The 15,190-nt window shown below is 44.6% G+C and overlaps 1 protein-coding gene across 2 annotated transcripts in view; it reads left to right on the plus strand.

The window, feature by feature from the left end:
- The window catches only part of MRPL3 (mitochondrial ribosomal protein L3), a 116,505-nt gene that overhangs the window by 32,065 nt on the left and 69,250 nt on the right, over positions 1-15,190 (plus strand). For both annotated transcript variants that reach the window (XM_033930016.1, XM_033930017.1), the window contains exon 4: positions 13,995-14,093. In XM_033930016.1, coding sequence (XP_033785907.1) covers positions 13,995-14,093 — 99 coding nt within the window. The remainder of the gene's footprint in view (positions 1-13,994; positions 14,094-15,190) is intronic.

Here is a 15,190-nt window from a genome sequence, read left to right on the forward strand (position 1 = left end):
AGATCTAAAGGCGAAAAAACAGTGTGACAAGGCAGTAGCTGCTGCCAGAAGGATTCTGGGCTGTATAAAGAGAGGCGTAGTCAGTAGAAGAAAGAAGGTGTTGATGCCCCTGTACAGGTCATTGGTGAGGCCCCACTTGGAGTATTGTGTTCAGTTTTGGAGACCGTATCTGGCGAAAGACGTAAGAAGACTTGAGGCGGTCCAGAGGAGGGCGACGAAAATGATAGGAGGCTTGCACCAGAAGACATATGAGGAGAGACTGGAAGCCCTGAATATGTATACCCTAGAGCAGGGGTCTGCAACCTTTAAGACATAAAGAGCCACTTGGACCCGTTTTCGAAAAGAAAAAAAAACTTGGAGCCGCAAAACCATTATAAAACAAATCTAACACTGCATATATTGTTTCTTATCTTAATGCTATATACAGGATCACTAAATTGAAAATAAAATCATTTTTCCTACCTTTGCTATTTGGTGATTTCATGAGTCTCTGGTTGCACTTTCTTCTTCTGACTGTGCATCCAATCTTTCTTCCTTTCTTTCAGCCTCCTGTATGTTTCCTCTCCTCCAGACCTCATTCTCTCCCCCAACTTTTTCTTTCTGTCTCCCTGTTCCCCCTTCTTTCTGTCTCCGTGCCGTCCCCCAAGCCACTCGGTTTGCTGCCACCGCAATCGGGGAACAGCCCCCAAGCCACCGCCGTCCCAAGCTTTCCCTGCAGAAGTGTTGCGCTGACCAGCATTCCGCTCCCTGATGTCAATTCTGACGTAGGAGAGGAAGTTCCGGGCCAACAAGCATTTCTCCTCATTCCATCCAGCCTGAGCCCCATCTCTCCTTGATCCAGCATTTCCCTTCTGTGTCTGTCAGAATTACCATTCCACCTATTTTCCAGCATCACCCTTCTTTGTGTCCATCTCACCTATATCCCTATCTCACCACTTTTTCAGAATCTTCATTTGTCTCTGTCCTTATCTTTACGCCATGTTCACCATTTGCCCTTTCAATGTCTTTATCTCCCCCCCCCCACTTTTTCAGCATTACTTCTATGTCTCTATTTCACCTCCTCTTCATGTTCCCTCTGTATCTCTATCCTTATTCAGTAGGTCCTGCTTACCCTTTCTCTTCTTTGTGTCACTATCTCCATTTTCAGCTTTCCCCCCTTTTCCTTTGTTACTGCACCCTGTAGCTAGAATCTTTCCACCCTCCCTCCACTCCGGCCCAGCCCAGTATGAAATATTTCCTTTTGTTTCCCTCCCCTCTCTCTTTCTCTCTCTCTTCTGCTCCCTCACCCACGAGTCCTGCATCTGGCCCTCTCCCTTCTACCTGCACCTGGCAACACCCCCCTGTTCCGCGGCTCTCTTCAGCAACTCGTCAGCAGCAGTGATCAAGACAAGCTGCCGACATCGAGGCCTTCCCTCTACGAGTCCCGCCTTTGTGGAAAAAGGAAGTTGAAACAAGCGGGACTCGCAGAGGGTAGGCCCCGACGTCAGAAGCTTGTGTCGATCGCTGCTGCTGAGTTGCCGAAGAGAGCCGCGGAGCAGGGGATGTGGCCGGAAGCAGGTAGAAGGGAGAGGGAGATAGGAAGGCTGTAGATCTCCGGAGCATGACACCGACCCCGGCCAGGATGATTTCTTTTTCAGGCACCTTACAAGTCCAGCGTCGCGGCGGGAAATAGCCATGCTGAGCAGTGAGCTCAGCACTACACAGATGAAAGCCTTGCTTGCTGATTGGTCCGGCGGGGCGGGGCCGCCGGACCAATCAGCAAGCAAGGCTTTCATCTGTGTATGTGCTGAGCTCACTGCTCAGCATGGCTATTTCCCGCCGCGACGCCGGACTTAAGCTGCATGCCTGCGTGACACACTACCGGAGCCGCAGCAAAGGTGGAAAAGAGCCGCATGCGGCTCTGGAGCCGCAGGTTGCCGACCCCCGCCCTAGAGGAAAGGAGAGACAGGGGAGATATGATTCAGACGTTCAAATACTTAAAGGGTATTAACGTAGAACAAAATCTTTTCCAGAGAAAGGAAAATGGTAAAACCAGAGGACATAATTTGAGGTTGAGGGGTGGTAGATTCAGGGTCAATGTTAGGAAATTCTACTTTACGGAGAGGGTGGTGGATGCCTGGAATGCGCTCCCGAGAGAGGTGGTGGAGAGTAAAACTGTGACTGAGTTCAAAGAAGCGTGGGATGAACACAGAAGATTTAGAATCAGAAAATAATATTAAAGATTGAACTAGGCCAGTTACTGGGCAGACTTGTACGGTCTGTGTCTGTGTATGGCCGTTTGGAGGAGGATGGGCAGGGGAGGGCTTCAATGGCTGGGAGGGTGTAGATGGGCTGGAGTAAGTCTTAACAGAGATTTCGGAAGTTGGAACCCAAGCACAGTACCGGGTAAAGCTTTGGATTCTCGCCCAGAAATAGCTAAGAAGAAAAAAAAAAAAAAAAAAAAATTTTAAATTGAATCAGGTTGGGCAGACTGGATGGACCATTCGGGTCTTTATCTGCTGTCATCTACTATGTTACTATGTTACTATGTTACTATCCACCTCCCGTGGCGTGTCCGTTTTGCCCCCATCCAGTATCTCCTTTTTTGGATGGTCCTCTTGCTCCCATTGTTCTCTTTCAACCATGCCTGTTAGATTCGTTTGGGCACTGGGCCCCTGCATTGCATCTGTGGGCCTTTTTTCTGAAGATTTCCACTCAGCCCTTTTGTCTAAAAGTTCCCTCCCAGTCCCTTTGTCCAAAAAGTCCCTCTCAGCCCCTTTGTCCAAGAGTTCCCACTCGGTCCCTTTGCCCAAAAGTGTCCCCTCAGTCCCTTTATCCAAGAAGCCTCTCATAGTCCCTTTGCCCAAGAATTTTCTCTCAGTCCCTTTGTCCAAAAGATCCCACTCGGTCCCAAGCTCTCTTTTGCAATGTCCTTGTTCAGTATCATTTTTTGATACCAATGTCCGGTGTGTCGAGGCCTGATCGACTTCCGGCTTTCCCCTTCTCCTCAGTTTAAAGCTAGGTCTATGGCGTTTTGGATGTTTCTTGCCAGCTGCCTTGTCCCAGCTGTGCTCAGGTGCAGTCCATCTCTCCTGAAGAGCTTGTTCTTCCCCAAGAAGGTCGTCCAGTTTCGAACAAAGTGGAATCCCTCCTCCTCGCACCATCTCCTCAGCCATCCGTTCATTACTTGTAGTTCGCTCTGTCTTCTTGCGTCTGCTCTTGGTACTGGTAGGATCTCCGAGAAGGCTATCCTCTTTGATCTCAGCTTCAGTTTCCGCCCCAGGATCCTGAACTGCTCAGTCAGTGTAGTCTGGTTGAAATTTTTCCTGCTGACGTCGTTGGTTCCAATGTGGATTACAACTGCCGTCTCCTCTGTCTCGGCTCCCTCCAGGATTCTATCAATTCTGCTGATGACGTCCGTTGTTCTTGCCCCCGGGAGACATGTCACTAGCCGGTCCTCCCTCCCTCCGGCAATGTGACTGTCCACTTCTCGCAGGATTGAGTCTCCTACTACAACAGCAGATTTCCCCTTCCTCAGATGTCTCTCTGGTCTCAGGTCCGTGTCCTCTGGGCTCTGCTGGATCTCAGCTGGTCCTTCCGCCAGGTCTTGTTGGGTACCATCATCTGCATTTTCAGACCCTACGCTAGGTCCCACTCCCATGGTGTTTGTTGGTTCCTGACCTCCAGCTGCCGATTCCCGTCTGATACGCTGGTGGTCCTGTGCCTCTGCCATCTGCCAGGCCTCCTCTATGAACTTCTCGAGCTCTCTGACTTGTTCTGTGATGTGGCTCTCTCTGGTAGTATCCTCCGTTTCCCCACACTGTTCCTCTATTGAGCAGAGTCCCTCCAGCTCCTGGACTCTAACCTGCAGCCTTCCGACCTCCCTCTTCAGGCTATCCAGTTCCTGGCATCGATTGCATATGTATGCCCGCCTCCCAAAGGGGAGGTAGTCATACATATGACATGCGATGCAGTATACTGGGTAGCCCTGCTGGATTCCTGCAGCCTCCATTTCTCTGTTTTCTTTCCTGTGTTCTGTAAGAGAAGAGAGAGAAAGAGAATGAGAATGAATCGCGAATAAATTAGAGAAAATGTACCTCAGGAATTTCTCTGCTGGGCTGCCTGTGCTCCTGGCTCCTTCCTTCGCAGCGCGCCGAACGGCTGCGCGCCGTTGGCTCCCTGCCTTTTAAGGGGGAGCCCGGCTGAAGTCGCTGACGCGATGTGGGTGGGCGGAGCTAGCTCTCGCCCGCCTCTGGCTCACCGCGTCCCCCTCGCCTTTCTCCTCTCTCCTGCTCGCTGCCGCTGGAATCGGCAGCGAGCCCTGTAGCTTCTGCCCTCGCCTGCCTGCCTCCTCTCCTGGCCGCGGCTCCCTGCCTTTTAAGGGGGAGCCCGGCTGAAGTCGCTGACGCGATGTGGGTGGGCGGAGCTAGCTCTCGCCCGCCTCTGGCTCACCGCGTCCCCCTCGCCTTTCTCCTCTCTCCTGCTCGCTGCCGCTGGAATCGGCAGCGAGCCCTGTAGCTTCTGCCCTCGCCTGCCTGCCTCCTCTCCTGGCCGCGGTGCTACCCCCCTCCTAATTTGCCCTCTCTGTCCCGACGAAGTAGATTGTAGCCTGGTATAACCATATCCCACCCATGCGAGTCTGTGAACCAGGTCTCGGATATAGCTACTATGTCAAGGTCAGCATTCATTATCTCTGTTTCTAGTTCCAGGATTTTGTTGCCTAAGCTGTGTGCATTAACATACATTGCTCTCCAAATTTGTGATGAGATGCCTATCCCCGTTAGTGTGTCTCTTGTTTTTTTGTGTATACTATGGGTACTTACCTTAGGCTCAGAAATGTGGGTTTTACTTGCTTCCCCAGGGTGGATCCTTGCAGCTCTGGTATGTATGTATGAACCCTCCCCCAACTTACCTAGTTTAAAGCCTTCCGAAGTAAGCGTGCTAGTTGATGTCCAAAAATTTTCTTGCCTCTCTTTGTTAGGTGAAGTCCGTCAGGTCCCTGTAGTCCTTGTAGCGCCTCTCCGTGGTCTAGGAATCCAAAGTTCGTCTCTAAACACCATTCGCGAAGCCACTCGTTGGTCCTATGGATACGCTCTTCCCTGTCTCTGCCTTTGTCTCTTACCGGGAGAATTGATGAGAAGACCACCTGTGCTCCTGTCTGCTTCAGCTTTCTTCCCAGGCCTCGAAGTCTTTAGGGATGCTGTCTGATGTGCTTCTGGCAGTGTCGTTGGTACCTACATGAATAAGAAACATAGGGAAATGGTCAGTAGGTTTCAAAAGTTTGTCTATACTGGTGGTGATGTCCCGGATCCTGGCTCCAGGGAGACAGCAGACCTCCCTCGACTGCAAATCAGGTCTGCACATTGGTCCTTCGGTGCCTCTTAGCATGGAGTCTCCGATGACCACCACTCTACGCTCCTTCCGAGGGGGGGGGGGGGGTCGAGTAGCGAGAACTGTAGTCGATGTTCTGTGTTCGGAATCCTCCTGAGCCCCCTCTGTTTCATCCTCGACAGTTCCTTCTTGAAGGACGTGAAATCTGTTTTTCAGGGAAAGTTGTGGGGTTGGTGTAGAACTGCCCTGTTTGAGAGAGAAAGAAGAAGAAAGTGAGAATGGGGGGGGAGTTTCTTTGTTTGCCAGTAGAAGAGGTTACCAGCTGCCAGGGACCGGCATCTCCAATCATTTCCTGTATTCCGATCGTTGAATTTAGAGCTGTAGGTTTGGGAGTGCCAAGGATGGTCTTGTCGAGGCTTCGTTCTGTGATCTGAGACATTTCCTGGATGGCATCGTCGATGAAGGCCTCATCCTCCCTGATGCACCTCAGGTGTTTCACCTCCTCGCTGAGGCTCCGCAGTTCCCGCATAACGTCCTCGTCCGCTTCTACCTGTCTCATCTCGTCTGTCTGCGTAGAGACCGAAGCATACCGTGGGAGGGGGGTGGCCTCGGTCAGCACTGAGACATCTGTTCCCCGCTCAGTGGAACTCTTTACCTTCTGTGTAGAGTCCTTGGCCATCCCCCGGGTCTCTCCAGATGCTGGAGTGTTGAGCTTGATAGTAGTCTTGGCGCTCCTAGTTCTCCCTGCCATTTCAAAAAGGAAAAGGAAGAAGAGAGAGAAAAAATAAACAAAAATAAAAGGAATGTGAGTCAAGGAAAGAGTGTGTTTGCCTGTGTGCTTGCTTGCGTGTGATAAAGGAGAGTATCTGTTTTTCGTGTGTGGGAAGTGAGGAGTGTTTCTGGCTGAATGTGGAAAGGCTCTGTTTAGAGAAGAGAGGAGTGTATCTGGCTCAAGGTGGTAGTGTTCTGATTAGAGAAGAGAGGAGTGTATCTGGATGAATGTGGAAGGGCTCTGCTTAGAGGCCCTTCTTGAGGCCTTTCGCAAAGGCGCTCTCGCTAAGGCGAGCGCCTTTGCCGCGCGCTGAACGGCTGCGCGCCGTTGGCTCGCCTCCTTTTATGGAGCCCGGTCGCACGCTACTGATGCGGTGGGGTGGGCGGAGCTAACTCGCCGCTGCCCCGAAGTCTCCCTTGCCTGTGCGGGCGCTTCTCCCTTCTCCCAGCGCCTCGCACAGCTCTCCTGCCTCTCTGCTCCCCTTCTCCTGCCTCGTGCTGCAAAAAGAAAAAAAGCAAGTCTGTAGCAGCGCCCGTTGGCTCGCTCCTTTTATGGAGCCCAGTCGCACGCTACTGATGCGGTGGGGTGGGCGGAGCTAACTCACCGCTGCCCCGAAGTCTCCCTTGCCTGTGCGGGCGCTTCTCCCTTCTCCCAGCGCCTCGCACAGCTCTCCTGCCTCTCTGCTCCCCTTCTCCTGCCTCGTGCTGCAAAAAGAAAAAAAGCAAGTCTGTAGCAGCGCCCGTTGGCTCGCCTCCTTTTATGGAGCCCGGTCGCACGCTACTGATGCGGTGGGGTGGGCGGAGCTAACTCGCCGCTGCCCCGAAGTCTCCCTTGCCTGTGCGGGCGCTTCTCCCTTCTCCCAGCGCCTCGCACAGCTCTCCTGCCTCTCTGCTCCCCTTCTGCCTCGTGCTGCAAAAAGAAAAAAAGATTTGTAGAACATTTAGAAATCTTTGACAGTAGTATTCATAAATGCAAATATTGAACGTCATACTACTAAGCATTTCTAACTTTGAGGTGAATTTGTACATTTATGACGGTGGCATTACAAAACCAAAAGGCGTGTATTTTATAAAGTAAAATTTTCTCTTTTAAACAGTGTTGCTTTTTTGGAAGATATAGGTAGACACTTTTTTTATAATTGTCCCTAAAAATTGACGAATTTCAGCCCCTATGTCAAAAGATGGCAAATTTGAAGGAATGTTATGACACAGCTGTTCATGCAGAATTGCTGTCAATTTGAGAGTGTAATGACCCATGCAAGGATAATCTATGATAAAAATATGAAGTCTATATTTACTCTTGCTCTGGAGCTATTATAGCTGATCAACTGATCAAAATCTGTTGCAACAAACTGTGACAAATTTTTGGGCACACTTTGAGCAAAATTGTCTGGTTGGGTTTCGTATCCATGATGCTCATACTAGCATCGTTGCAATTAGCACAAAAAGTTATGCTGGACTACCAAAAATTAGCACTCTTGACCAATTATTTTCAATTTTACAAGCAGCTAAAAATGATACTTTATTCATTACTGTGCACAATGGTGCCAACATCCAGCCAGACAAGTGGGTCTAGCTCAGTAACTATTGCACTTAGTAATCTAAAACCTGGAGGCACCCCAACCAGACAGGTTTTCAAGATATTACATTACATTAGTGATTTCTATTCCGCCTGTGCCTTGCGGTTCTAGGCGGATTACAATTTATAAGATATCTGGACATTTCCAGTAGAATTACATAACAAGAAAGTGAATATATTACAATTTAGAAGATATCTGGACATCTCCAGTAGAATTGCACAACAAGGAAGTGAATATATTACAGTTTACCGTATAGAATAGAGATACATAACAGGTTACAGAAGATGGTTACATAGAGAAGATTAGTTTGATGTTTTGATTTGGCGTTACAATAGGGGTGGTATTTCCAAAGGGTATAATCTTGAGGTAATGTTATGGAGGTTAGAATGGTTAGTGTGGTGTGAAGTATTTTTTGAATAGGTGTGTTTTTATTTCTTTTCTGAACTCTTTAATTTCTGTTGTTTTGTTTAGCATTTTGGTATTTTAGCTGCCTGTGTTGCTAGAAGGTTGTCGTATAGTTTCTTGTATCTAGTACCGTTGGGAGGAGGGTAGGTAAAGAGGTTCTGAGTTCTTCTTCTTCTAGGTGGGAGGTAACGGTGTAATGAATATTCATGAGAGGGATTTGTATTATGGATATCCTGAAAACCAGGCTTGCTGGGGTGCCTCCAGGACCATGTTTGTGAATCACAGACTTGGCCAATATTTTGTGTGTTTAAAGAAGTATGAATTCTGACCTATACCCATTACCTGAAGGAGGGGACTGGGAAGGGAGACTGCAGTAATGCATCATCACCCACAATGTAGAACTTATTTGCTGATCCCATATAAACCCATAGAAACATAGTCCATATGGTTTTTACCTGCCTTCATTTTTTTATCTAGTCTGCCTAACCATGCCATCTGCTATCCCTTCTCTCTTAGAGATCCAACATACTTGCCCAAGATTTCTTGAATTTAGATACACATTTTGTTCTCTACCACCTCCACCGAGAGGCCATACCATGCATTTACTACCCTTTCCGTGAAAAAGTATTTTATAGTGCAATGTGTCTAGTAGTCCTGAATGCTATGGTTATCAATCTGAACCCATAGATTGATTGCAGAAGGATGTTGCTCATTTTTCAACTCAGGTTTTCCTTCTGCAAGCAAGTTGAGAGGGTATCTTTCTGATCTGCTCTGCGGTTCCTTTTTTATTTTCAGGTTTTTTTTCTGACATCCAAAGTCGGAGGCTCTGTAACCAGATGTTCCCATTAGTCTGGGACCTTTGCCTGGGAGAAGACGCAGACTCATTGGGTGGAAGTCTGCTGCTAGCAGGATCAACCCCTGTGGATACCTGTCTAGCCAACTTGCTTAGGATTTTTGGAGCTCGAAGTCCATTCCCCTTGCTGAATGCTCAAATCCCTGATTTATCAGGAGTTTAAGCGCAGGCTGTTTGGCCCCGTTCCAGTTTGTCCGGGCTTAATCGAGGGTCAGCTGCATTTTTCCTCCTACCAATTGCAGCGTGCACTTTTGAGGGGTTTGAGGCTCAGTCTGAAATTGGTCCGACTGGCAGCCCAAAGACCACAGGTGGATTGGATTTTGAGGGACAGGTCTCAAGTACTCCAGCTGCAGGTTCTGGGCTGAAGTAGGCTGGCCCTGTAAGCACTGTTCCCTCTAAGCTGTGCGCTTGTGCGTGCGCACACAACTTGCTGAACCCGCGCACACAAATTAAAATAGCGTGCACATAAAAATAAATTTTTGCCTAAAATGATTTGCACTGCTAAAATGAAATGTTGCAGAAGACCAGCTGTTCCGATTTCCCATTTATCACATTTATTGAAGCGCTATAATATAAATTTTAAGTCATTCATGTGATTCCGTTATCTTTGGCAGTTGAACTTGACACGTCACGTGCCCCATAGGGCCTTAGCCTATGGCCCATAGGATATGAAACACTTCCGATTCTTTGACTTCCTGAAGTTCTGCCATATTGTTTATTAAATTGCAACCAGATATAACTCTTAAAATGTCTAAACCGCGAATGGTGAAAAGTGTAAAACGCAAGAGAGCTGCAAAAGCTTTTAGGTCTGAATGGCTTGAAGAAATTGTTGAAATGGAGACACCGGAATCTCGAAATACAATGCGTGTTCGACTGTGTGAAATATTTATCTATGACGAAGACGATGGAGTTGTGTGTTGTTATTGTCAAGATGCCAAAGCAACTGGAAAATTCTCTACTGGAAAAATATGGGATGATGTTTGGAAACTGGACTTTATGAAACGCCATCTATCAAGTAAATCTCATACCGACAGTATTAGGAAACTCAGAAGTAAAAATCCGAATTTAAGAGGGGGACTGGTTAACATGTTGCTTGAAAGCCCAACCAAAAAAGAAAACAGGCAAATTAGTAATGAACGGAAGTATTCCAGTCCTGATGAAATTAAGGTTCTTGTCGACAGTGTTGTGCTGGCCATTAAGATGACTATATCAATGATCTCTGTTCAAGATATCAATGAGCACATGGTGAAGTATGTTAGTATACCTGATAGCTGGAGAAGCAAAAACTATGTGTTTGAATTTCTTGGAATTATCAGTGGCATCGTGCAAGATGATCGTATGGCAGATATTAAATTAGCAACGTATCATACGTTAACTGTTGATGAAAGCACAGACATTTCTGTCAACAAGTACTTAATACTCTACTTTAAGTATCGGCCAGTGAATTCAAATGAGTATAGGACATCATTTGGTGGGATGCTACAGTTGGAAGCATATGATGCTACATCAATAGTAACAGCAATTAGGGAATTCTATAGGAAACATGAACTTGACCTGAATAAAATGGTTATGTTCACCTCTGATGGTGCCTCTGTTATGTTGGACAAAATAGATGGTGTTGCAGCACAGCTGAGAAAAGACATTCCACATTAGTGCAGCAACATTGTGTTGCACATCGGGAAGATTTGGGACTTTCTGATTCATGGAAAGAAGTAAAATTGATGAAAGAAGTAGAAACTGTAATGAGAACTGTTTTGTCGGTCTTCTACTAAATGATGCAAATTTCAAGAAATAGCAGATGCATCTGAATGTGAATCAATTGCTTTCAGACTTCTGAATTAAGTGCGCTGGTTATCTAGACACTTTGCACTTAAAGCAATTATTTGAATTATGATCCCCTGTTAAAATATTTTGAAGAAGACAAAGATAATGATCCTATTGGAAAGTACTGATATAAGAAGCTGAACAGTGAACAATTTCATATTACACTTGAAGTTTTGAATGATATCTTATCAGAACTGGCTTCCTTAACCATGGCATTTCAAAAACTTGGTTTGACACCATTGGAAGCTTATCATCTTGCACAGGGTAAATTGAACAAACTTTGAATGCAATACTTAGGCGACAAGGTTAAGTGGAGTGATAAAGTCAACAGTCTTCTTGACAACAGGATGAGGTCTGGAGAAAAAGTTTCAGTGGATACTAATTCCATATTAACCTTCATCAACATCCTATGTTTGCATCTGGGTGAAAGATTTCCTGAAAATGAAGTTGAGGAATGGTCTGCTTTTGACTGTACAGCAATATCACAATGCGACTTTGACTTCGGAAATGGACATATCAGATCTCTTTGTTTAAAGTATAAACAATTTCTTCCGGAGGAAAGTGTTATTATTCAGCAATACAATGACTTTAAATTCCTTGTTGCAGAAAAAATCAAAAGCAATCTGATAAACAGCTTTCCAGTTATGACGAAATTTGCATTTCAGAATAATCAATTTGCAGATTTAACAAAATTGATGGACATTGGTGCCACATTCTTAGCATCTAGTTCAGATTATGAGCGTAGTTTTAGTCTAATGAACAATTTGAAGACTAAACAAAGGAATCGTTTACATTTAGAGCATTTGGAAATGCTGATGCGTGTTAAGAGTCACCTTCAAGATGGAAGCTCAACAGATCTTGACAGAAATTTATTCGGACTGGATAAATATGAAAGATCGCAGGGAAAAACTTTTAAAGCTAAATTGCTGTTATTTTCTAAATTTTAAGTATAAAGTACAATGATACCTTATTTATAGATAGCGCTCAATGAAACATTTCAATGAAACATAATTTATATTTATTGAAATGAGACTTTATGTTACATAAAGTGTAACTAACATAAAGTGTAACTAAAATTACATTGTGTTTTCGTTAATTCAGAGTAAACTCAAAGACCTGCCCATAACTGAACTCCGGGCCCTCTGGCAATCATTTTTATAGCGCACACAAATTTAGTTTTCTTTAAAAGGCGCACAGATGAAATATTTTGCGCACACAGCCTATGAAAAATTAGAGTAAACATTGACTGTAAGTAAGGTTATTGTAGCCTATGAGGAAAATTCGGGGGGGGGGGGGAGGGCGTCTTGATTTCTAACATTTTGAAGGTTCCTGGGGCCAGGGATAAGGTCGCCCATTTCCAGAAACCCTTTTTTTAATGATGTTCTTCACGTTGGTGTCTTCTTCCATCACATGGACAATCCTCTCCATAGAATACCATGGGTGGTGTACCTTGAATGTTTACTATTACTCCCTGGTCAAGAGGCTTGATGAGAGATGGTGTGTTGGGGAGCATGTAGATGACCTCAACACGCTCAGTGTGGAACTCATGTGGTTCTAGGTGTCCCGGGGTATTGCCCAATACTAGCAGAACCTTGAATTCCCTTTCCTTTCTGGCATGGTATTTTCTTACTTCAAGCACAAAACACTGATGAAACTACTCAAGGAACAGTGCTCTCGTCCAAGCCTTCTTGTTGTGCATCCAACCGGCAGCTGGAACTTACCTTTTTCCTTCAAGGCTCGGGGGTTATGGCTTTATAAATTAGTGTAGGCTTTATCATATGGCCTACTGCATTTGCACAAAGCAGAATGATTAGTTTATCCTTTTCAATGTTGAAGCCTGGTGCTTGCTTATCCTCTTTGCTAATGAAAGTCCTCTGTGGCATTCTCTTCCAAAATAGAGTGGTTTCATTGGCATTGAATGTCTGCTCAGGTTCATATCCTTTCTATTCAATAATTTCCTTAAATTTGGCAGGGAATTCTCTAGCTGCCTCTTGGTTGGCAGATACTGCTTCTTCTGTCACTTTCACTTTCACATTACGTAGGCCAAACTACCCTTTACTGGCCTGAAAGTCCGTAGATTGCAACAATCCACCTTCCCTTTTCTTCAAGTTATCATACAAAGACTTTGCCTTTCCTCTTATCAACACAGTCTCTACAGGAATTCTCTTCTTGTAGCAATCCTGCACCCAGATAAATGTTGCAGTTTCTACACGAGAGAGATTTCTATTTCGCACAACATATGATATCTTTGCAACCGCCTGTGTAGCTGCAGCAACGGCTTCATGGATTGGCTTTTCCTTCTTTATGTACCTAACGGTAGATTCATTAATGCCATAATGCCGAGCAACAGCGGAGGCTGACTTTACTCTACAAAGCATATCCAATAATTCAACCTTTTCTGATAATTCAACCTTTTCGCTCTTGGGAGCACTTTCGGTAGCACTAGGAGTCTTATGCTTTGTAGCCATACTGTGAATATGGAGGGAGACCTGACCTGTTCCTCAAGGAGAGGCAATTCAGTAAAAGATATGGGTAGTGTGTATCTCTGATTTGGCTGAACTTTTCTCTCTGCAACCCCCAGCAACAACAGCAGGACCCATTAGGCATACAATCTTTCCCACCTCCTTTAGTTTGCCTGACCATGCTGAAGCAAGTGCTGAATTTTTTCTTTGCATGCTGCCATTTGCTCAAACACGCTGAAGCAAGTACTGAAATTTCTTTCTGCATGCTTTTCTTCAATGCTTGACCACGCTGAAAAAAAGCACCAAACTTTTTCTCGACACTGCAGGATGATGTCATTTTGGGGGGTGGAGCCAGTAGGATTTAAAAAAACCCCCACAAATAATTGAAGTCGCTGTTGCCAAACCTGCAAATATGGAGAGAGAAGTGTACCTTTATATAATATGTAAACTACTTTGATTGTAACTACAAAAAGGTGATATATTAAATCCTATCCCCTTTTCCTTTCTGCTATAACTTCAACCCACAATCTGCAGGAGAGTTCTTCCAAAATGGGGTTTCAAATAGAATTTGTTGCAGGTCAGGGTCTGCCTCATTCTGGCAACACCTCCTCCCTCTCCTCTCCCCCAAAATTTAGGTTTATGGTTTGAGAGTTGATGAGCACTTTATTCTTTCTATAACAACACTAATTCTAAGGTAGAGCTAAATTGTAATTTGAATTTAAATAGATAAAATAAGGCTTTGTGCACGAAAGAACTATTTTAAGTGATTTGACTTTTTTTTTGCCTAAGGTACAAAACTGTCACGTCATCAAGTATAAACCAAAGGAAGACAATAATGGAAAAACAGCCGTTCTTATTGTGGGAGGAAAAGAGGTGTCACCATTTCATGTAAGTACTTAGTTTATGCTAGTTATGTATTCTAAACAAATGACATAGAAGATAACCCACTGAAATATATTTTATGTAAGATATTTGCAAGGATGATCTGGATAAGAAATGGTCAGGCTAGTGTTTTCAATTAACTCTTCATTTCTGCAAGTGCACATTTATGGACAGAATGGATGACTGCTGCAACTTTCTAGAAGTAAATGGTAAAAGAAACATATTCTGTATAGATTAAAATTGATGCTAACATCCTAAGACTTTAGGATGGTGGTACAGGAATTAATCTTGCCGAAGTTGGATTAGTGCAATTCACTTTATCTTAGATTGATCCAGGCAAAAAATATGGCTTTGTAATGAACTCGGCTGCAAGACTAATTACAAATACACCTAGAATGGCATATATTTTACCTGCCTTGAAACAGCTTCACTGGCTTCTAAGACAGAGAGTATAGCACAAACTCCTTACAATAGTCCACCAGGTTTTGTATAGGTCGGCTCTGGGCTCTTTTGGCGCATTGGAGCTATATCAAGTTTATTAAAAGTTTGTTGTACATGCAATATCAAATACTTCAATTTGTATGACAATTTAAAATTAGGAGACAAAAATAAAACAATTTGTACACATAAACATATAATGTATGTACACAAGTAATTAGCAATACAAAAGGGAAGAGGGATGAACTACAATCTTTGAGGAAAGTAAAAGTATATTTAAGGAAAAAACAACATCAGGAGTTTGATGAATAATGTTTTATAAATATGGCGAAGCCTAAAAAGAGGATAGGGAAGGTTGTGACCTATACATAAGGTCTGGTTAAAATTAGGTATTTGAGCCTGGGATTAATGACAGATGAATTATCCTATCTATGACTCAAATGCGTCTTTGTACAGGTAGCATTTTAATGTGCTTTTAAATTTTTCTAATGAGGTTTCTCTACTTAGATAGATTGGTAAGTTGTTCCAATGCTGGGGTGCTATGACTGAAAAAATTGTAGATCTTCTGGTACCTATTATTTTTAGAGAAGGGATAGTCAGCAAATGCTGTTCTGTTGATCTAAGTGTCCTGGCTAGAGAATATGGTATCAAAAAACGATCTAGAA

Source organism: Geotrypetes seraphini, chromosome 2 (genome assembly GCF_902459505.1).
Source record: "Geotrypetes seraphini chromosome 2, aGeoSer1.1, whole genome shotgun sequence".
In the NCBI taxonomy this organism is placed as follows: Eukaryota; Metazoa; Chordata; class Amphibia; order Gymnophiona; family Dermophiidae; genus Geotrypetes; species Geotrypetes seraphini.